Here is a 23949-nt window from a genome sequence, read left to right as displayed (position 1 = left end):
ATATTGTAAATAGTAAAGTCAGTGTTGAGAAAGTGTCAGGTAAATAGCGTAAATAGCAATCAGTGTTTGTCAAAGTGCCGGTGTCAGTATAATGTGTGTAATGCAAGAAAAAAAAATTAACAAAGAACAGAGTGCTGAGACTAGTTAAAGTTGAACAGGGTTATTAACCATGTCACAAAAGTAGTATTCACGACAAGCTCGCCTGGATTGGCTCACCAAGCGAGTACACTTGAGCCATCCCTGTCGAGGGGGTTCAAACCCCATCACAGGAGGCCTGTGCCCAACATGGGACATCATGGCTAACATTCATTCATTCATTATTTGATATCTTCTCCTGCCCCCGAATCTTCTCCCGTTCACCATTTCTTTCAATGCACTCTTCAATAGACAGTTTCTTCTCACCCAGTGACCAAGCCAGTTCCTTTTTTTTTCCCCCTCTTTTCTCAAAGAATAATTCCCAGAAATTAATGGCATTCCTTATGGTTCACTCTGTATTTTTTTCCTCCTTGTTGGAAAGGTCTCTGCGATTCCAACAGGCATTCCGCAAAATTATTTACAATCTTAGTCCGGATATTCTTCGATAAAGCAGAGAATTTGATAATGCGGAAACAAACTTCCCGGTGACTTTTTTCTCGAATCCTCTCCTTCAAGTTCTTTTACGCACCACAAATCTACGACGGGACGCTGCAATTAACTTGATTTCCTCAGGAAGCCACTACATTGTGGGAGACTTGGCTGCAAGCCGTCATTGCCACCCCTGCACCAATGCAAAATAAATGTCAAGCATTAGTGGGTCGTTCTGATGGGCGATAGTTTAAAGGGAAAGAAATTGCCGCATTATTTCCAAGTTGCTGGCACGTGCTCTAGAAGTAGCGTAGCTGCCACATTTCATATACAAGGAATATTGGAAGGCATTATAACGTGTAATAATTAAATTTAAATAAAAATGAATAAAACTGAAAATTAGTATGAAAAGCGGCAACATACAATATTTGAACGTTGACAGTTGGGAACAATGCCATTGGCTAGAGACAACTTAAAGACATTCCTTATGCTGAACTAAAAGCTCAGTCATTGCACCAACTGAATGACAGGGCCTACATGTCTCAAATGCAAATACATAGCCCACTTCTTAATATTAATTTTAATTAGAGTGGGTCTATATTGAAAATAGAACACAATAATAGGAAAGCTAAATTTACCCACATATCTGTATGCAACAGTGTGTCAATTTTTAAACTTTCTGGTATTTACTACAATTTGCTTGGAGAAAACGTAACAACTCTGCTCATCACGTCAGCTGATAGCACTGCAGGAATACCTAGAATGCCGTTATTGACAATTACGAAGGTAACTTCCTTTCAAATTGGCGCAATTTATACACAGGCGCGTCCGATGGAGAGTTAGTTAGTTGCAAAGAAAAGTGGATGACTGAATGAAAGATCGAATGAGTGAATGATTCATTGAACGAATTAATTAATTAATGGTTGATTGAATTATTTAATGATTTATTGAATTAATGAATAATTGAATGACTGAATAAATAGTTGAATGACTGAATAAATAACTGACCGACTAAATGAATAATTGGATGAATGAATGAATAATTCAATTACTGAATGAATGAATTATTAAGCGAATGAATGATTGATTGAATTAAATGAATGAATTATTGAATGAGTGAATGAATGAATTATTGACTGAATAATTGATTGAAAGATTCCTTGAATAAATAAATTAATTATTGGTCGAATAAATTATTTAATGAATGAATGAATAAATAAATAAATGACTGAATGATTCAGTGAATAACTGACTATGATTAATTGATTGACTGAATAAATGACTGAATGAATGAATTAATTAATTATTGAACAAATGATTGAATTACTGAGCGAAAGAATTAATAAATTATTGAGCGAATGAATTAATGTATTATTGAGCGAACGATTCAATGAATTATTGAGCGAATGATTGATTGAATTAATTGAATGAATTATTGAATAAATGATTCGACGATTGTTTGGATGAATGAATCGAGTGGATGATAGAATCGAATGAATAATTGATTGAATGAACGATTGAATGATTGAATGATTTATTGAATGAATAATTGATTCAGTTAACTATTGCTTGAATGAATGAATGAATAATTGATTTAATTAATTATTGCTTGAACGAACGAATGAATGAATAATTGATTCAATTAATCATTGCTTGAATGAATGAATAATTGATTCAATTAATTATTGCTTGAATGAATGAATGAATGAATGACAGAATCGAATGGATGATTGATTGAATGAATGACTAAATGAATGATTGAATGAATGGGTGGATGAATGAATGAATGGGTGGATGAATGAATGACTGAATGATTGAATGAGTGAATAAATTATTCAATTATTGGTTGAATGATTGAATTAATGAATGAATCGAGTGAATGATTGATTAATTGAATGGTGAATGAATGATTTAATGAATGACTAAATGAATTAATTATTGATTGGATGGATGGATGGATGGATGGATGGATGGATGGATGGATGGATACAATGAAGAAGGACTAAATGGTTTAATTAATTATTGAATTAATTAATTTATTTATTTATTTCTGATTGAATCGAATGAATAATTTGTTGAATCGTATGAATGAATGATTGAGTTGATGAATGAATGAATGCATGAATGAATGAATGAATGAATGATTGGTTGAGTGAAAGAATGGATGAATGAAGGATTGAATCGAATTTTTTAATTTTGGAATTAATTTACTACCCTCTTTAATGGATAAAATTTACAAAGGTAGGGAATTTGAAAACTTTATGTCGGCCTAAGCCAAAATATCCGGAAGCCTATTAGAAGAACAAGATTCAGGTTTTAGTTTGTCATATTAAGTATAGCGGCAACACTCAGAAGTTATATTTCTTATAATTTTGAGTTAAAGCTGTAAAGATTTTCCAACGTTCTCTCGCCCTCTCTCTCTCTCTCTCTTTGTGAAGGTATCAAGGATGGAAAGAGTAGATATTCGTAAATATTTCTTTTGCGTATTTATTTAGCTCAATTTTTCAGTGTATTCTTGAAATCATAATTGAATAGTTGAACGGAAAAAACGTTTCTGTTGCAATGTTATAATATAATCACGTTGCACGTACTCGCTTTATATTGCAATCTTCTGTCTTAAATATTACGTAAGTCGAAGATTGATCTCGGGAACCGTGGAAACTCAATACTTGACATTGCGGTTTAATGGCCTACTACGTGCGCGAACTAGGTTAGTCTGAACTCGGATCCATAAATTATATTACGTTTTGTCGCTCATTTTATCTCTTTCAACCTTCCACTCTTACTTTTTCTTTTTTGTACCTTCCCTTGTTCCTTCCTCTAGCCGGTCGTAAACAGCGAATTATGTTTTCTTTAATAATTGAAGCGTTCCTTGGAGTAACAACTTAACGTACATTATACGTCATTTATCCCTTTCTAATATATTTTGAATCTTTAATAACACGTGTTCCTTGTGACAAAATATTATTTCCCTGCGACAAACACAACTCCCTCTAGAAACATTTGAATATCGTTCTGCGCAATTGTTACACGAGATCTTTTTTTTTTAATTTATTTATTGATCGGCCAGCAAACTGCTATAGTCTACAGACCATTGTTCAATGATGTCATAACCCATGTTATAAAGGGTCGTTCATAAAGCGTGCAGGTTTTGATACATAAAATTATGAACTTTATTTTTTCAAAATACTTTAAACTAGGACAAGAACATGTTCAACACACCTTCCCATTTCAGATATGGAAAATGATGTCGGGCATATGAGCCCCTCTACTGCGCTGGCATGCAAGAACTCTGTCCGTGTAATTCGCTATGACTGCCTGACAAATTTCCACTTGGATTTCGCCGAAAAGTCGTCGAATTTCCTCTTTTAACTCGCGGATGTTTCGGGGTTTATTGACATACACCAATGATTTAAGATTACCCCATAGAAAAAAATCGCATGACGTTAAATCACATGACCTTGGTGGCCATTGGTAGTCACCATTACGCGAGATGAGACGACCCGGGAACCGCTCATGGAGCAGTTCAATTGTTTCGCGGGCAGAGTGACCGGTGGCACCATGGTGTTAATGGAGATTATATCGGAGAATTCGCCGTACTGAAGAACATCCTTTGCCTAATTCTTGGGAACGGCGAAGAACCGATTTCATTGGCCTAACAGTCACGAACCACACGTTGTGCAGTAGTAAGCTGCTCCATGGCTTGACACACAGTGACGAAATGCGAGAAATCCAGACTGAAGCAACAATCGGAATGTTTATGGATATCGAAATGAAGTAAAACAATGTCGACAACCGACAAAAAAAGAATACCAAGCGATTCAAAACCGGCGCGCCTTTTGAACGACCCTTTAGTAGCGTGATGAGCAGGCTTCGAGACTTCGGACCCAACAGAGCAGTTCAGTGGGAAATCCGCATAACGGCGTACTGAGTATAGTGGTAAAGCGTACAGTGGGTGGGGGGTACTGTAGAATGAATGCCAACAAATACGCAAAGAAAAACTCTCTGGATTTGAAGGTTCTGACGAATAATTTAGTTTTCATACAAACCCATTTTCAAACTGTGTCTGAAACTATTACACGGCTAGAAAAGTCAGAGCAAGAGATGCCGGAAGCCCTCAAATTAATTGAGAAAATGACGCAGAGAATTAATGAGACACCAAGTACACCGGTTACTGAAGTGTAAAACAGAAGTGGAAATCAATTTTATGTAAAAATAACGGATATGGAGCATTATGTAACATAAACAGCAAATTAGTGGGCATAGACTCACCCGAGAATGAAGTACTGTCTCTTAGAGACTGCAATGATGTTAGGCTTTTTCGTTTTGCTCCTATCACGTCATGCGACGTAGAGCGCAGCTTTTCACAGTACAAACTGTGTTTGGCTAATAACCGAAAAAGATTTACATTTGAGACACTGAGAATGTACCTTGTAGCACATTGCAATTCGGTACTGTAACTGTACTTCCTAAAGACGACCAATAGGATAAATGAAAAAAAAAATTGAAATTGCTACATGTTTATTTCCACCATTAACACTGTGTATAATTAAACACAAATGCTTATAAAAGACAGGAGAATAAATGCTTTTCACATTCTTTTGACATTGTCATTGTGTAATGTATATTTACTTTCAGAATGTACATATGTGTGTTTCCCCATACTACCGTACTCTACTCTAAATAGTAACGTTGTTACCTCAACATATCTCTACCTACCTGCAGCGAGTCAACAACCTATAGTACATGCACAGTAAACTTATTGTATCGGGTCCAAAGTCTCGAAGCCTAGTGATGAGGTTGGCGGTTAAGGCTCCTCTAATTGCTCGTAAAATACGCGAGGTTTAAAATATTTGATGCTCTTTAGCTTAAATTCAAACACAGCAAACATATTTGTAAATATGTAAGAAGTATTTATCCTGCATTTTATAAACCTTTAACAGCGCTTGTCTCAGTAGCGCAGAGAACAAATTTCGAGGTATATAGGATAGATGACTGAACTAGAATCGGTAAGGGTTCCAATGTGAGCCCCGATAGTTATTGTTGATTAGAGCTAAAGAGAATAAAGCTACAAAAACTTATTGAGCATTTCATGTAATAGTTGTGTAATTATTTTAAAATGGTGTATACCCTTCAAGAGAGAACATAAATCATCCTCATTGATTAAATTTAGGAAATTACACGAAATAAGCTGTGTTTTCATCCTCCAATCAATTGATAACAACAAAATACAGGTTGCCAGGTGACGATAGAAAACAAAAGACGCAAAAAAATTAATGAGGTGTATAAACAATTGAATACTCTTTCATATTGAAGTATAAAAATATAGGGGTGCCATTTGAAATATTTCAAAGTGGGTGTGCCTGGAGTTAGTAGACTGGGAAGTTTTGAAATAAAAGCCCTGTATATTATTATTATTATTATTATTATTATTATTATTATTATTACTAGCCGTAACCGTGCGCTCCGCTGCACCTGTTAGAAATAAATATAAAGTAATTAGGGGAGAGTCGGGTAGTATCGGACATCGGGTAATACTACCACACGATGATAGTACCTGATTGAATGGTTACGTTTCTGTGATGTCGCATAGAGAAACGTAACCATGTCATTCAGGTACTACCATATGGTGGTAGATGAAAGAAACGCACTGTCCGATATTACCCGATGTCCGATACTACCCGACTCTCCCCTACATAATTAAAATAGGACGTTTGATCCAGGAACATTCTTGTTTGATAGAAGGATAAATCGTTTAATATGTTACTTAATTTAAATTGTATTTAAATAATTAAAATGCGGTCATTTTGGTCCAGAGAGCAATCATTTGGTGCAATGACAATTCCTTTAACATGTTTCTTAATTGTTACTACATGCAACCATAGTATAATGAAGATTGACATCATTTAGTTTTAATGTGTATAATTTATATTACTTGCTATATGTTTCAGAAGTTACTGTAATAACATTGTAGAATTGTGTCCATATAGAGAAACTACACTTTCCAATGGTGAAATAATAATTAAATAATTAATTAGCTTCCGATATTACTTCATAAAAACACAAAAACATTCTCTGTAGGCTATGTTTAATAACTATCGATTGTTGTTGTCCAAGGTCCCTTATAGACGAAGTCATTTGTTTTTATTTCAGTACAGCGCCTTAGATGGCGTTGTTATTGTAATTTTAAAACTCATTTATCTCATTAAATATCAGTCCTATCAAAATTTTGTATAGAATAAAACTTATCGGACATTATGTTTGAAGAAACTTTTGTTATGTAACATTTTTCATGAAAATTAATAATAAGGGAGATATTTCGATTTATTTAATTCAAGTCCCCTTATAACCCCCCTTTTAAATAAAATATTTTGAATGCCATATAGCCTAAAATCTAAGTTACAACGAACTTAATTTATATTCAAATTTTCATATAAATCGGTTCAGCTATTATCGCGTGAAAAGGTAACAAACATCCAGACAGATAGACAGACAGACATACAAACAAAAATTTCAAAAAAGCGATTTTCGGTTTCAGGATGGTTAATTATACATGTTAACACCAATTATTTTTGGAAAATCGAAAATTACCAGAAAACTTTTGCCTACAGATGTATTATTAGTATAGATTATTATTATTATTATTATTATTATTATTATTATTATTGTTGTTGTTGTTGTTGTTGTTGTAGTATATGGCATTGTGATTTTACTCTCTTTGGTGATACTGGTATTAGTTGGCAACACTGAGGAAACGGCCGAATTAGCCACTTAGGAACTGTTCTTACGTGATCCTCACTATACACGATTATATCGTTGCACGTAGTTGTCTTCCAACATTGTGGTTAACTGTGTCAATACCGACTGAATGTGGTTGTAGGGCATGCAAATGGCCCTGAAACTCCTACAAGATTTTCACTCTTCACGTTCGTTGACGTGCTTTAAGTGCATTTAACGCTTGTGATTTGTTTCCATTGTTTCAGACTGTGTAGGCTACGAAACTGTAGATGTAATCAGCACAATCCGCGTCCTGAGGGATTCCCGCCCTCGCGGCGGTTCACAAACCGAGGAGGCGCGCCGAAGCTGGCTCGACTACCTTTGAAGGATGAACGAGAGGTAAGTGTCATGATCCGTTGCTGTAAACGAGCTTCTATCGGCGTATTATATTACTAGCCGTACCCGTGCGCTCCGCTGCACCCGTTAGAAATAAATATAAAGTAATTACATAATTAAAATAGGACGTTTGATCCAGGGAACATTCGTGTTTGATAGAAGGATAAATCCTTTATTATGTTACGTAATTTAAATTGTATTTAAAAAATTAAAATGCGATCATTTTGATCCAGATACCACTCATTTGGTCATAAAAATTATTTTAGGAAATACAGGAAACGAATGTACAGGCTATATTTCATAGCTTTCGATTGTTGTTGTCCAAGGCCCCTTATAGACGAAGTCATTTGTTTTTTATTTCATTACACCGCCTTACATGGCCTTGTTATTGTAATTTTGTAACTCATTTATCTCATTAAATATCAGTCCTATCAACATTTTGCATAGAATAAAACTTATCGGAAATTATTTTTAAAGAAACTTTTGTTATGTAATATTTTTCATGAGAATTAATAATAAGGGAGATATTTCGATTTATTTGATTCAAGCAACCTTATAACCCCCCCTTTTAAATAAAATATTTTGAATGCCATATAGCCTAAATTCTAAGTTACAACGAACTTAATTTATATTCCAATTTTCATATAAATCGGTTCAGCCATTATCGCGTGAAAAGGTAACAAACAGACAGACAGACATACAAACAAAATTTTCAAAAAATCTATTTTCGGTTTCAGGGTGGTTAACTACATATGTTAGGACCAATTATTTTTGGAAAATCGAAAATTACCAGAAAAATTTCGGCTACAGATTTATTATTAGTATAGATTGCTTGATAGATTTTGTATGAAAAATTTTGAATTAGTAACTCAATCGTCTAACCCGACGTTAAAATCAGAATTGTCGCAAGAACACTGACGAAACAAAATGACGATCTGTGAGTTTGATTATTCATTTGTTCTTGTATCAAGTAATTGGAGTGGCCATGCATCTTTAACAGAAACAAATGTTAAAATGTAGAAATATAAAAGTGTAGTAGGCTTAGCAATGCCTAGTATTGTACGTGCTTCAGCTCTGTTAGCCGTGAAAGTAGTATAGAACATAGCGCTAGAATAGTGGAAAGGTAGCGAGAATGGTCTGACAAATTATTGCAACACATTTCCACAAAAACTTTTGCACAGACTAAACCTATGAAACGATAGATCTTCGATTGCCAACACCGCAAGTTTTCTGATAATTCCGTTCAGCGTAACGAATGTTCTTTTGCCGTGATAATTGTTTCCATTTTCGGTCTCTAAATAATTATCTCATGGCAAGAAACGTGAGTTTAAAGCGAAATTAAATTATTACAGATAACTATTATTACGAATTATTCGACTAGTTGCTAGATAATTCCCACGCAAAAAAAAGTTAATTTCACTAAATGAGCGAATTCCATTATTTCTCTGTGAAAGCAGAGGTTGTACATACATAATTAAGAGGCGCATCCAGAAAGTAAGTTTCTCTATTTTTTTTTAAAGAAAGGACACACTCTTTCAGGAAAACATTTATTGGCAACAGGTACAACAGCAATGTTTCAGCTATTTTTTTAACATAGCCACCATCAGAATTGAGACACTTGTCGTATCGTGGGATCAACTTTTGTATCCCTCTGTCGTAGAACTCTGCCGCCTGTGAATGGAACCAGCGTGTGACAGACGTCTTCAGCTCTTTGTCGTTGCCAAAACGCTCACCGGAGGACAGGAATTTCTTGAGGTGCAAGAAAACGTGAAAACCGCTGGGAGCAAGATCAGGACTGTAGGGTGGTTGATCAAACAACTCCCAGCCAAATTCTGTCAAAACAGCTGCTGTGCGTCGAGCCGTATGTGGACTTGTCATGGAGGAGCACAACACCTGCAGTAAGCATTCCACGCCTCTTGTTTTGAATGGCACGTCGCAATTTTCGCAGTGTTTCACAGTAACGGTCAGCGTTCACTGTTTCACCTCTTGGAAGGAAGTCAATAGCAGAATGGCCTTCCTGTCCCAGAACACCGTGAACATCACTTTCCGTACCGACAGCGTCTGTTTGAATTTCGTCCTGACCGGAGATCCACTATGCCGCCAATGCATTGACTGCTGCTTGGTTTCCGGGGTGAAGTGCGAAATCCAAGTCTCATCGCCCGTGACGATCCTGTCGAGGAACTCGTCGCCGGCCGTCATCGTGATACCGTTGCAGAAATGTCAGTGCTGCTCCTAAACGTTGCATTTTGTGTTCGGGTGTCAGGTTTTCGGCACCCACCTGGCACACACTTTTTTGAACAGCAGGTCCTTAGTGACAATCTCATGCAACAAGGATCGCGATATCTGCGGAAAATGGCTGCTCAGCTCCGTAATCGTGAAGCGACGGTTCTCCATGATGCACTGCCGCACCAGCTCAACACGATCATCATTGATGAGGGACGGTCGCCCACTGCGCTCTTCATCATGGACACTTTGACGACCTTCGGAAAACCAGCGACGAACCATCTGCTTACTCATGACGTTCGGCCCATAGACCTGACAGAGCTGCCGATGAATTTCAATTGGCGCAATGCTTTGTGCATTAAAGAACTTTATCACCGACCGAACCTCGCAGGCGGCGGGAGAAGGAATGAGAGCTTCCATTTCGGACCATTGCTGCCACGCTACTGGCACCAGGCGGGATCTGTCCGGCTGGCATATGATTGATACGTCATAGATCTGTTATGCATGCGCAATTGACACGGCTAATTACGTTTACTTTCAAGGGGAAAAAATCGGGAAACTTACTTTCTGGATGCGCCTCGTATATACATACATATATACACACATACCTTAGCATTTTGAAATACGAAATTTCGTTGAAAAATATTTGAGAAAAAATACCTTGACCTCCTTACATTTGAGATTAATGTATTAATAGAAAGCTTTGTTACAAAATGCTTAACTTATTATGTTTTCATTTTGAAAATGATTTTGAATTTATTATATGATAATGTTTAACCCTTTATTTTAAATTAGTTATTTATTGGTATTTTAAAGTTATACATTATACATTTTATTGCGAACTTCCTTTAATAGCCATCAATAGTACAATTTTATTATTATAATTAATGGCAATTCCATGGTGATCGTGCGTGTTTGACGTAAACGTTTGATTGCTAGCATTTTCTCTTAAAACTCCCCTCTTATTGGAATAAAAGAATTGAACTCATTGAAAAAAAATGTATCACTTATTAGTTTTGAGAAGCATAAAACTATCATTCTTTTGGTCAACTGACCATCAATATGCTTAGTGATTGGCTGATAAACTTTAGCGTGGAATTGTGGTCATCTTACAACAGTCCTTAGTTGGTGCATTTCACGCTACATCTAATTACATTTCACCTCTCATGGTTTCAGAGCACAAAATAATAACATTATTAGTTGTAACAATTTCAACGTTAGTAGTAGTAGTTGTAGTAGTAGTTTCTGGTAGTGGAACAGCATGAATATAGATCGTAGAACAAGAAAGTATGCCAGGCATAATTGTCCCAATTTCTACTTGAACTTCAGCTAAGTCTGAAGTGTTTTCATATACTTTAGTAGATTTCGAAAAATATAAAAATATACATTTCATAATTTTCTGGAAAATAGATATCGTAATGAAATTATGCTATTGAATCAGTACGAATTTTATTCTTAAGTTGTTTGTTTTAGAAACTGGCATAAGATTTGTGTGGCGTCCTTTGTTGTCCGTTCTTACATTTGAAGGACGGGATTATCGAGCTCTGGCTACACACAGTATTGAGATTCCGATGATGTAGGCAGTCGAACAAAGTAGGTCGAATCGTGTCATGCAGACAAGGCCGTCGCCGTGACACAGGTCTGCAGCGGGTCCATTCATCCAACGAATCCAAGCTTTCTATGCAAGATTTCTTCCAATTCTTCTGCTATCAGTGCAAGGAAACTGCGCCTTTGCTTTCTTCATCGCACATGGGCTCTCTGTATCACGAAATGGAAAATACATAACCTCGTCTAGTATGTATGTATGTATGTATGTATGTATGTATGTATGTATGTATGTATGTATGTATGTATGTATGTATGTATGTATGTAATGAATGTATGTATTATATTGTATGTATGTATGTATGTGGTCGGTCTGGGTAGCGTAGCGAATAGCGCTGGCCTTCTGTGTCAAGGTTGCGGGTTCGATCCCGGCCGAGGTCGATGGTATTTGCTGTAAGTTTGTTTAAATGCGACAGGCTCATGTCAGTCGATTTACTGGCATGTAAAAGAACTCCTGCGGGACAAAATTCCGGCACACCGCGACGCTGATATAACCTCTGGAGTTGCGAGCGTCGTTAAATAAACCATATTTTTTTGTATGTAAGTTTTTTAGTAGGTTATTTTGACGACGCTTTATCAACATCTTAGGTTATTTAGCGTCTGAATGAGATGAGGATGATAATATCAGTGAAATGAGTCCGGAATCCAACACCGATAGTTACCCAGCATTTGCTCATATTGGGTTGAGGGAAAACCCTGGAAAAAATCTGATCCAAGTAACTTGCCCCAACCGGGAATCTAACTCGGGTCACCTGGTTTCGCGGCCAGAAGCGCTAATCGTTACTCCACAGATGTGGACTTTTTGTATGTATGTATGTATGTTTTTTTAGTAGGCTATTTTACGACGCTTTATCAACATCTTAGGTTATTTAGCGTCTGAATGAGATGAAGGTGATAATACCGGTGAAATGAGTCCGGGGTTCAGCACCGATAGTTACCCAGCATTTGCTCATATTGGGTTAAGGGAAAACCCCGGAAAAAATCTGAACCCGGTAACTTGCCCCAACCGGGAATCGAACCTGGGCCATCTGGTTTCGCGGCCAGAAGCGCTAATCGTTATACCACAGATGTGGACTGTATGTATGTATGTACGTACGTACGTATGTTCTTGAAATCATCTGAATTATTCTGTGTGCCTAAATAAAATAATATGAAATATGGATAGGTGAAAGTAGAAGTGGCTTTTATAATGTCGGAAAAAGTGATATTATTGAATGTTTCTCAAACTGTGGTCTGTTGAGTTTCTTTTGGCTCGGATTGTAACACTGTGTACCACATAGGTCTATACAAATCTACTCTGATACAATACCATAATTTCTTTAATTAAAACTAGATAGATAATCACGGTCCACAAATTGATAACTGGCATAGAATGTTGAAATTTGATAGTATAACGCTTTACTTTAACTAACCGTTTCTGGTACCGGGTATGGTAGGATTCCTCCCAGTAAATCTGCAATTTATTCTCCTCACAAAAATGTTGTTCGCACTGGTCGTCCTAGTCGCCATGACAACTCCTCGAGAGACCCTCGTGTTGCTGATGCTGTCAGGGAGAGCTTTGCCGAAGTCCTTCGAAATCAACGCGGCGTGCGTACCGTGACTGGCATTCCCCAAACAAGCTTTCGGCGCGTTTCACGAAGGCGTTTGCATTTGGAACCTCACAGATATAGCCTACCATCCTGCAAACAAATCAGTCTACTCATGCAAATGAGATGGCTCGTCAGGAAATGTTACGTCGGATATGTGAACAACGTAGCTACTAGTGATTAGTGGACATTCATGTCAGTGGTAAGTCTAAACATCCACATCTGCAGGATCTAAATCCCACGTATAAGTTAACTGTGTGACAAACGTTTTGACGTAGATGTCTTTCTCCTTACGGCATAACTTGGCAATTGACTGGTACAGGAAACTCATTTCTTTCATTCTTTTTTTCTCTTTGTATTCCCTTTGTTGTCCTTCTACTCCTCTTGCTCTATTCCTTGTTCTCCTCTTCGTTCCCTCGTGCTTCATGTATTTCGTTTTCCTTGTATTCCCCTTGTTCTCCTTCTATTATCTTTGTTGCCTTTGTATTACCTTTGCCCTTCTTTTATTCACCTTGTTCTTCTTCTGTTCAGATTGTTATCTTTGTATTCCCATTGTAGAGGGGCAGAGAAGGCCTGACGGCCTTATCTCTACCAGGTTAAATAAATAAATAAATAAATACTAATGCTAAATACTAAATAATTGTCCTCATTGTCGTTTCCTTGATCTCCTTTTATTTGTCTTCTCTTCTTACCCTGCTAACTTGTTATTCTTGTATTCCACTTGTTCTTTTTGTATTCCTCATGTTCCCGTTTATATTCCTCTTATTCTCCTTGTATTCTCCTTATTCTCCTTGATCTCTTTGTGTTCAACTTCTCCTTATATTTCACTCATTCCTTTTACATTTCACTTTTTCTCTTTGTCTTCCCCTTTTTCTCCTTGTCTTCTTCTGTTCTTCTTGTTCCCTATTGTTCTTCTTGTACCCCTTGTTCTCCTTGTTTTCCTTGTGGTCCCCTCGTTCTCTTTGTTGCCCCATATTCTCTTTGTCTTCTTATTCTCCTAGTTTCCCCCTTGACTCCTTGAGAAGAGAAAGATCTAGATCTAAAAATAAGTGGTTACAAACATATGTATGGAACTATTCATAGAACAATGAGAAATAAGATTAGAAAATAAATAATAATCAAATTTCATAAAGCATTAATAGTGCCGCTCTTAACTTATGGATGCGAAAAATGGACTACGAATAGGACAGACAGAAGAAGAATAGAATCATCTGAAGTGCCCTTTTTAAGACAGATATCAGGACACTCCTTAAGAGATCATACGAGGCGCATCGTGCAAGTAAATTTCTCTTGGGCCGTTTAAAGAAGGAAAACACAATTTCATAGGAAGGTTTGTTGAAACATATACAGCAATTGTTACTCTGGAATTTAGACATTTGACATACCTTGGGATCAACTTTTGTATCCCTGTGTGACAGAAATCTGCCGCCTGGGATCGGAACCAGTGTGTGACAGCCGTCTGCACTCTTTTTCACTGTGAAATGGAATTTCTTGAGGTGTAAGAAAAGATTGTAATCGCTGGAGAGAGATCCGGGCTGTAGGATGGATGTTGAAACACCTACAGAAGTTCTGTTGTACGCTGAGCCGTATGTGCCCAATAAATAGATTTACTATAGTTAATTAACTTTGTATTTAGTTAATTTCATATTTCTTAAATCCATTTTCCTCATAATGATAGTGATATTTCACATTAAAGCCTAAAGTAGTAATGAAGTAGGTCTCATTTCCGGTGAGGAATATGTTGAAAAATACCTCAACAATTGCTTTATCTGTTCCAACAAATCTTTACATGAAATTATGTTTTCTTTCTGTTAATGGCCTCGGGAAAACTTATTTTTACGACCCTCGTAATTGCCAAAATTTGTATTGACATTATTAACATGGTGGAATAGAAAAATAACTTTTTATATGTCCCCAGTAGAATGTTTGCTTGTGAACTGTGATGGAGATTGAATTGAAGATCAGAGAACTTAAGAACCCAGTCTTATGTGTGATCGTAAGATGACTGAAATGTGATTAATGTTTTTTTCATCGTGCTTATAAGTAATTATTAAGTTCTAGTAACTAAAAAGTACCGGTAACTAATTTTAGTTTCATTTTTCGGTAGACACCCTGTTTTCTGTTCCAGATAGTCATATCTGTTACTACCTAGCATTAGACAAAACCTTTAGACTCGCCCTGTATATTTGCTTCAATTTGTCTGCACATTTCTTCTTCCATTCTCCATCATGTAACGGTTAAAACAGTAATAGTTTTGATGTTCACCACATACGCCAGTCTTGTTATTTCTTCCCGTTAAAACCAGATGGCGCAGATAGTTTCGCAGCCTCCTAATCATCAGTGACTGCACACTGACTTTACTGCTAGGGTCAGGTAGCGTGTTTTCCCAATAAATTGTAAACTTGCTCCCAACCGCCCTAGGTAGCCCCTGGAATTCCTGCGACAACAATCCTGCACCTCCCCTGCACTCGGGGTTGCTGATTTGATACTCGGACGGTATACATTGCAACCGCAAATTTATGTCCGTACCACGGGAATAACCACCTGTGGCCTCCTGTGTACAGCGGGTAATCTAATGACTGCGGCCTCAGGGAAGTAGGGGATTTCATAATTATATTCAGTCAGAAATAACACGTCCAGGCGGCTGAACATGACCTCTGACTTGATTATATGAGAAGAATATAGGCCTACCGTGCTATCGCTTCGTTGCTGGACTCCATATAGTGAAATAAGTAGGAAGTTTTGCGACATAAGACTACGCACAAAGACCTAGGGCTATGCTTGTTATAAAAAGTTAATTACCTAATAATGACAATAACAAAATTGTACAGGGACATCATTTTATTTTTACTAACATTTTTAATATTAATCTGGCTATACCTTTCTATTAACGATTGAAACAGGAAACACCGTTTGCTATCCCTTCCACGACTGGAGTAGGTATAGGAGGGAAGACAAGTAGTTCATCCATTTATGTAAACTAGGAAATATCGCGATTTTGAGTTTGATAATTTTCATTAGGTTTTTGTTTAATCAAAATACAGTACTGTATTAACACTTAGTGTTTTTACTCACGAATTGAGCTATCCATTCGGACGTATTAATTATGCATTGTATATTATACTGTCTACAGCACATTAGCGTACAATATAGAGAATGAAGTTAAATTGAAAAATAATCATAATATGGATATTTAAACACATTTTTGAAAATGGTGGCCATTTATTTCGATACAGGCTTCAGTTCTTTTGTGCATATTATCGCACTATAGACTATTGTGCGTAATTCCAATTACCAGTTTCGTCCTTCGTACGAGTAACTCATGTTGAAATAATTCTGTATCTACTCTATAAAAGAGTACCTTACGTATTGTAAATTTAATCTTCACTTCTGCCCGATCCGAAAAGATAAAATTACTCAGAAATGCTATCTACTGTCCGATCAAGTGGTTTTGTCGCAGGGTCGTAGAAAGGGGGGGATCACGTGACAGTTAATTACTTAACGAGGCCCTTTTATTTAAGTTATTTTAAACACTTGTGTAATATTACGTAGACGTCCAATTCCTAACAGAAATTATTGTTTTCAGAAAAGAGCTAAGATAGCCCAGCTACGAGACTTTACAGAGGAGTGAACAGGAGCAGTTGGGAGAAACCGGGATGCGACGTAGGCAAACGGACGACAGTACCTGTGCGAAAATATGATTCAATATTGAAAGCTCTTTCGTCACTGGAAAACGCGAACATATTTCTGGAACGTACTGTATTCACTCAGTACTGCTTACGCGTCCTCGGCTCTGTGTCGTGAACGGTTGGAAGTTTACTAGTAGAAGGGGTGGGAGTGAAGTACGTTCCAAAACTCAGGTACAATAAAAATTGAAGTAAAAATAAAATGATGTCCCTGTACAATTCTTACGACTCCTTTTACCATCTGTCTCTTTACGGCCGATACAGTGAAAATCCACGGAGACTTCGTCCAGCAGGTGTGCGGTTTCGTGAACTGCTCTGCGAGCTCGACATCCGCCTGGCCAACAGTTCGCACCCTGGAGTATACCACCACTCCACCGTGGATTATGCGACGTCCCATGTTTGATGTAAATCTGAGCCGAAGTTTTAAGAATTTTACACCAGCTTTTGTATACAGACTTCGTTTTAGTGAACTTTTATCACAGTTTCCAAATTATTCATTAGTTTTTACTGACGGATCCCGAGTAAATGATTGTGTTTGTTGTTCCTTTATTGCGAATGGACAGATATTTAAATATAAATTGAGCCAATACACTAGTGTTTTTACCGCAGAACTATATGCTTTTTATAGAGCCTTATTGTTTTTAATTAGACAACCCCGGGGCAGATTCCTTATCTGCTCAGACTCCTTAAGCGGCATTCAGTCCCTGCAGCGTTTGAATTCTGATGATCCGCTTGTGTTGAGAACCCAGGAACTTTTCCACACTCTCCTAACCTCTGATTATGAGATTGGAGTAGTGTGGACTCCGGGTCATGTTGGCATTCCTGGTAACGAGGCAGCGGATGCTGCAGCAAGGGATGGTGCTATGAATGGGTCTGAGGTGTATTGGCGTGAGAGGTGGCGGGATATTCAAAATTACCTGAAACGTGTTATGGTGGCAATGGGAAGGACAATGGTCTCCACAAGAGGGAAATAAGTTACGAAGAATAAAGAATACTGTTCGCGTTTGGGATTCGTCCACAAGAGCGTCACGACACGAAGAAGTCTTACTCACCCGGTTGAGGATTGGCCACTGTCATCTGACGCATGGGCATCTGCTACGTGGCGAGCCTCAGCCGGAGTGTGATATGTGCCGTGTTCCACTTACGGTGGAACATTTTTTATTACAGTGTCGAAAATACGACCGTGTCCGTTGGCAGTATGGTATTCGGCCGAATCTACGTGACTCTCTTGGAAACGATTTTAATTGTACAAATGCAGTTGTGAGATTTTTATCGAATACACGACTTGACTAGGTGATTTAGTTTTTTATTGATCCGTTTTGTTTATCCTCCGGACCCATTACATCCGGAGGTTACATTCGTTGTTTTATATATGTTTTTAACACACTTGCCACTTGGACCATTTACATCCGAGCATTTTAGAAATGCGCCAGATAATTCATTTCTGGCAGCATATATTTTATTATTTTTACTATTTCTTTTTAAATACCAGCTAAGGTCTGTGAACTGCTCACTGTTATGTTTTTATGCTTCACCCTGTTGAAACTGCATTTGTTTGCCTCGTTTTAACCGTGACAACGCTTTTTAGTTCTTTTAAGTATTCTGGTTATCGTATTGTGTTCGTGTTTAGTGAATGATTTTAGATAAGGGCGCAAATAGCCATAGTAGCTGACGCGCCCTTTTTAAACCCCACTAACCAACTAACCTACTAAAAAAATATGTGAACTTTGCGAAATACAGGCGGAGCTGCAGTTGCGAGCGTCGTCAAATAAATCATAATTTGAATTTTTTTGGTCTCTTAAATCGACAGAGAATATTTGGAATTAAATCAGTAACTTCCCAAAACACGCTATGAAATGAGGAAAATTATTAAAATTGATATTTACATATTTCACACTTTAATATTAAGTAAGAACCAAGCTCTACTACTGTATCGGCAACTATTTAAGCTCTGCGCGATCATTACCATTTCAGCAAAGTACAGAGTGTCCCAAAAGTCTCCATACATAGGAAATATTAGTTGAAAATAGAAATGACACATAATGTGGCAGCCTTCGAGAGTCAGACATAGGTAAATGTGATCCAACCAGTTCCGACACACATTCTACATGACAGACGTCGATGATACAGGCCTGAAAATGGTGCAAGTCCCGTGTTTTCTTCTGGTAGACCTGCGACTTAAAGTAACCCCAGACGTAAAAATCAAGAGGTGTAAGATCTGAGGACTGGATTGGTCACATTCAGCACATTATGTGATATCTCTATTTGAAACTGACATTCCGTATGTATGGAGACTTTTGGGACACCCTGTACTTCAGGTATGTGGCAATGTGTACAGGCCCATAACGCCGTAAGTTGAATAGATCTGAATGCAATGTTGGGGGGGGGGAAGGAAATAATTTAATCGTGACTGCGGCTAGACGTAACAGACTGTCATACATCGTGTTCCGATCTTGCTAGCCTCTGGGATGTGTGACACATGAATGAAGAGAAATAGAATTAATTCATCGTCACTTGGTTTAGAAATTGTCAGTAGGCCTATTCAGTTGTACTGTATCTACAGCACTGAAGTGAGTTGCTGACTGCTGTTACACGGGAACAAATAATGCCCTTCCGTGCAATGCGAGAAGAGTCTCAGCTATGGTGAGCGGAGAGTCGGCCGGATATAAGCGTATTTAACAAGCTGCAGCTTCCTGAAGGCAAACATGAGAACCTTTTATGGCATTCGAAAGCGTTACCTCATAAAATAAAAGCCCAACAGCAAATGCAAAAGTAAGGATTTCGAAGTGTACAGTCCCTTTATAGCGTAATGTAGTAAAACGATTCTGTAATTTAAATGCGTTAGTCATTTAACCTTTAAATAGGATACATCAGGTTAATAGGTTATATGCTGTAATTTTAATAGAACAATAGCAAAAAATTGGTAGAAAATTAAAATTTCACAATACTATAATATTGCACAACATATAAAATATCCGTCTAGGTCCGAGGCATCGTTGATTCTTCGAGCAATTCTTGTATGTCCACTCAAGTAGGTTGCTAGCCTCACTCAAGTGTGTTTTTCTGTTGGGGTCTGCTCCCTTACGCCAGTAAATGTGGAATACAAGACGTGATAAAATGGATCAAAGGAAGAAGAAAAGGATGGAGAGATCACGTTTCAAGAATGACAGATGAACGACTTCCGAAAATCGCGATGGTAGGAAAACTAGACACCCCAAGACCTTTGGGACGACCTCCTAAACGATGGAAAGAAAGCTGGACACCATTATCAGAATAGGCAACGTTGGAAAAGACAGGATTTAATCCTGTTGTTGTTGTTGTTGTTGTTGTTGTTGTTGTTGTTGTTGTTGTTGTTGTTGTTGTTGTTGTTGTTGTTGTTGTTTTCTAATGCCAGGCGTTTGACAATAGTCATTTGACCTCTTGCACTCCAATATTTTTCAAAGATATTATCATGACCAGCCACTGAAGCACAGATTTAATCTTGGCTGATGTTATACCGCCAGCATTCCATTGTAAGATGTTCAGTTGATTCTGTACCATTAAAGTAGTCCCCGCCCGGAGATCCGATTGGGGGACTATTTTACCTCCGGATAATTTTACCTTAATGGTACTCATTTCATATTGGAGTTAAATGGCAAGTTGTAGCCGATTTAAGTGAACACCATATTTTAACATTTTGGTGTCTACTTCATTCACACACAACCCCCAGAATGTCTGGAGGACCACACCTGCTGTTGGTCGACGGGTCCATTGGACCTAGCTGGGAGATCTTGTTGATCACCAGCTTTCCCTCCTTAAGCCACTGGAGGACGATTTTAGTGCCATAGCAGGTCAGCACTAGGAACAGAAAAGTAGAAAGAGGAGGAAGGAAAGGGAAATGAACCCCTAGGCCTCGAATGCTCTAATGCCGTTAGGGTCGAAGAAAGTAAGAGTTCAGTTAGAGGACTGGATAGGAAAGGGTAAAGAGGGAATTAGGTATTGGATAGAGGAAAATTGTACCAAATTCGGTCATTAACTCATCAAGCTGACCAGTGCTAATGGATGAGTACCCCCTCCCTTTAGTTCAGCTTGTAAAATTATGCTTACTAACAGCTGCACCACGGGAAGGTAGGGATGGGACATTGGGTATTTGTCCAGGTTGGTTCCTTAAAGCCTTCAATGGCTCTCCCCCCTGTATCCGACAGATACCCTTTTGCAGCCTTTAATCCTACAATACGAAGAAGATATAAAATATGGACATTGCAATAGTTGTTTTCTTTACAGTCCGACACGGTTTAATAAACTAGTGTGAGAAATGATTATGTAATGTCTGTCCTTATAAATATTATCAAGGATTCTCTCCAAATATTACATTATCATCTCTATTTTAATTAATCCACTTATATTTGCCTTAAACAATTAACTTTTTTTTCTTTAATGTATCACATCACATTATATTGTATATGTTTATTGTATTCAGGACCCTTGTGGTCACTCGAATTCTTTAAGCTGATGTCTATAATTTAGAATTTATATATAATTTAAGGGTTAAAAACCAGCGTATAGGTAACTAAGTATGGACACTTCGCGTCGGTACCTTTGATGTAGCCGGACTGATTTCAATGACCTACAAGCCAGCTATGATATGATATGATATGATATGAAATATGGTATGAAATATGATACGTTACGATATTAAATCCAGATGTTTGAGATGGGCAGGGTATGTAGCACGTATGTGTATAGTGTGTTAGTTGGGAGGCCGGAGGGAAAAAGACCTCCCATGTATATCTCGGCCTCCCCAAAGAAGAAGAAGAAATTACTATTTTGATGATTTTATTGTCTATTTTCGTAATTTTTAAATGTCATTTTTTTTATTATTTTACTGCTTATTTCCTGAGCATTAAGTGTATATTTGCTTGCCTGTTTTAGCTAAAATAAATGCCTGAACTCCCGGGCCCTAGTGATTATGATTAAAATCATATCGTACTCCGAGAAGGCTTAGCAATTATACTCGCCGAAATTCAAACTCTGTCCCCGGATGAAAAAGTCATTTGCCAACAATTTGTACGTGATGCTTGCACCAGGGCCGTGAGACATCCAAGGCTGATATTGATCGCAGGCGCGCTTGTGTAGTAACATTCCAAATCACAAGAGCTGTGGTTGAAGTTCAAACTCTTGTTCTGAGATCAGACTTTATCCGATCATCTACGAGTAGCGACGCAAGTTTTCCCATTATTATGTTAAAGTTCAGCCTCCGCAAATCCAACCCCCACGTCCTCGTTGTGAGGGACGGTATCTACAGGGCGTCCTGGAAGTCCATGTACCTCTATAAACCCTTTAATTTAATAATGAGCACATGGAGCTAGGTGCTCAAGGAGTCCGTGCGTGCTTCATCGTGTCGAACACACAAGTCTATGCGTCTGGAAGCCCTTCGTGACGTTTCATCCAACATTGCAAAAGTGATTGAGGCAAAGGAAGCCGGTACTGCTTGTTGTAGTTCACTGTTGGTTCTGTAGCGATGCGCAGTAATCTCCCTCTTGAGAATACTTCACGCATAATTCTCCTGTGTCGTGAGGTCAGGGCTACGTGGAGGCCATGGAGATGGGGAACCAAGTCCAATCCAGAGTCCAGGAAATTTCTCGTCTAAGGTATACATCGACTCTTAGGATAAAAATCTACATTTCTTTCAAACTTTGGTGGCATGATGCTTGGGAGTAATCTAAGCAATTTGTATAATGCAAACTTAAAAATCGAATTTGGGGACACAAAGAATTTAAAAAAAAAAAAAAAGTTTGGACCGACCTAACTCCATTAAAAATTGACTTCGAGTAAAACTTCTTTCGTCAAAATGATCCTCTATGTATGGAGAATGTTACATATTAAAATTATTTATTTATCTTCAACCATTCTGAAAATATGCCACATTATCTGAGCACTTATGCAGGTATGAACCTGTCACACTCGTGGGTCTTAGTTCGAACTTAGGATTAAGATACAAATTAGATATACTTTAAATGTTATTTTAAGTGACAATGCTTCATTTAATTTAGGATGCTCCTTGTTATTATTATTTTATTATTATTATTAATTATTATTATTATTGTTTTTATTAGTTGTGTTTATTATTAATTGTCATTATTGAGTGTAATTAGTTACTACTGCCACCGGGTATATACCCCTTTGCAGTGTAAATAAATACATACATACACTTTAAAAATGTATATTTGCATAGTTTTGGGATAAAATAATTATAATCGATTGAAAATAATAATTTTAGTTTACAACCTAGCCACATGTTTAAGCTTTAATTTGGTACCTCAATGAAGTCTTTTGCCCAATCGGAAGTCTACTTTTTGTCCGTCGGAAGGATAATAAATGTCGGAAAATGTGAAATGGAGAAAACAGACACTGAAGATGGCGTAAGGTATAGAAAGCTCTTATATTATAAATGGGCTCTTGCACACGAAATTTTACTGTCAGCTCTGCAGTGCAAAACAGCTGTGCAGAGGCAGATTGCAAATTACAGACAACAGATAACTATCGCGCATAGAATGATATAATATGGATCATATTCACTCTCTAAACAATTGTTTAGTCAACTGTCCGAAGACAGGTCTGAACCTCACATGTGATACCAAAAAGGCACCACTTATGATGCAAATAAGCTATAATCTTTTCGCTGTAAGAAAAATCCTAATATAAACAATAGCACGTGACTGAAGTGAGGCTTCATTGGCCGCTGTTTGGCGCCATAGATTCTCAGTACATGTTCCCGCCTACTCTTGTACATTCTGTTTCATGTTAAACATTTCCCGTTACTCGTCAAGTAGGCCTAACCTCACTACTGTGCATTCATTTGCTTAGAAAACATTTATTTTATAATTACTCTAATTAAATTATTTTTAAGTCTTATGTCTTCACAATGGACAGTTGAGGATGCAAAAGCCATACTGCAGTACCACGTGCTTACGTGAACAACTACGAGCTCAAGTGACGCCAGCTTGTTACAAGGAACAGTCTACCTCGTTATTACTGTTGGTATTCATCCGCGTTCATAGTACATAAGAAAATATAGAAGTAGCTTTTCTTTTACATAGCGTTTTACATATGAGTGAAGTTATATGTTTCATCGTATTTAAGAACTAGAATGCAATGTTTTATTTTCAAATAATACAACATTGTGGTTTCCA

General features: G+C 37.5%; 1 protein-coding gene across 4 annotated transcripts in view; it reads left to right on the top strand.

Moving 5' to 3' along the window:
* Positions 1 to 23949, top strand: part of Buffy (BCL2 family apoptosis regulator buffy) — a 158287-nt gene that overhangs the window by 87709 nt on the left and 46629 nt on the right. For all 4 annotated transcript variants that reach the window (XM_069836710.1, XM_069836727.1, XM_069836719.1 and 1 more), the window contains exon 2: positions 7548 to 7680. Coding sequence is in view for 1 of the 4 variants with exons in the window: in XM_069836702.1 (XP_069692803.1) it covers positions 7670 to 7680 (11 nt within the window). In the remaining 3 variants the exon portion in view is untranslated. The remainder of the gene's footprint in view (positions 1 to 7547; positions 7681 to 23949) is intronic.

This window comes from Periplaneta americana, chromosome 1 (assembly GCF_040183065.1).
Source record: "Periplaneta americana isolate PAMFEO1 chromosome 1, P.americana_PAMFEO1_priV1, whole genome shotgun sequence".
NCBI classification, from domain to species: Eukaryota; Metazoa; Arthropoda; class Insecta; order Blattodea; family Blattidae; genus Periplaneta; species Periplaneta americana.
The sequence above is the reverse complement of the archived record's forward strand: the minus strand, read 5'-3'. Positions and strand labels throughout refer to the sequence as shown.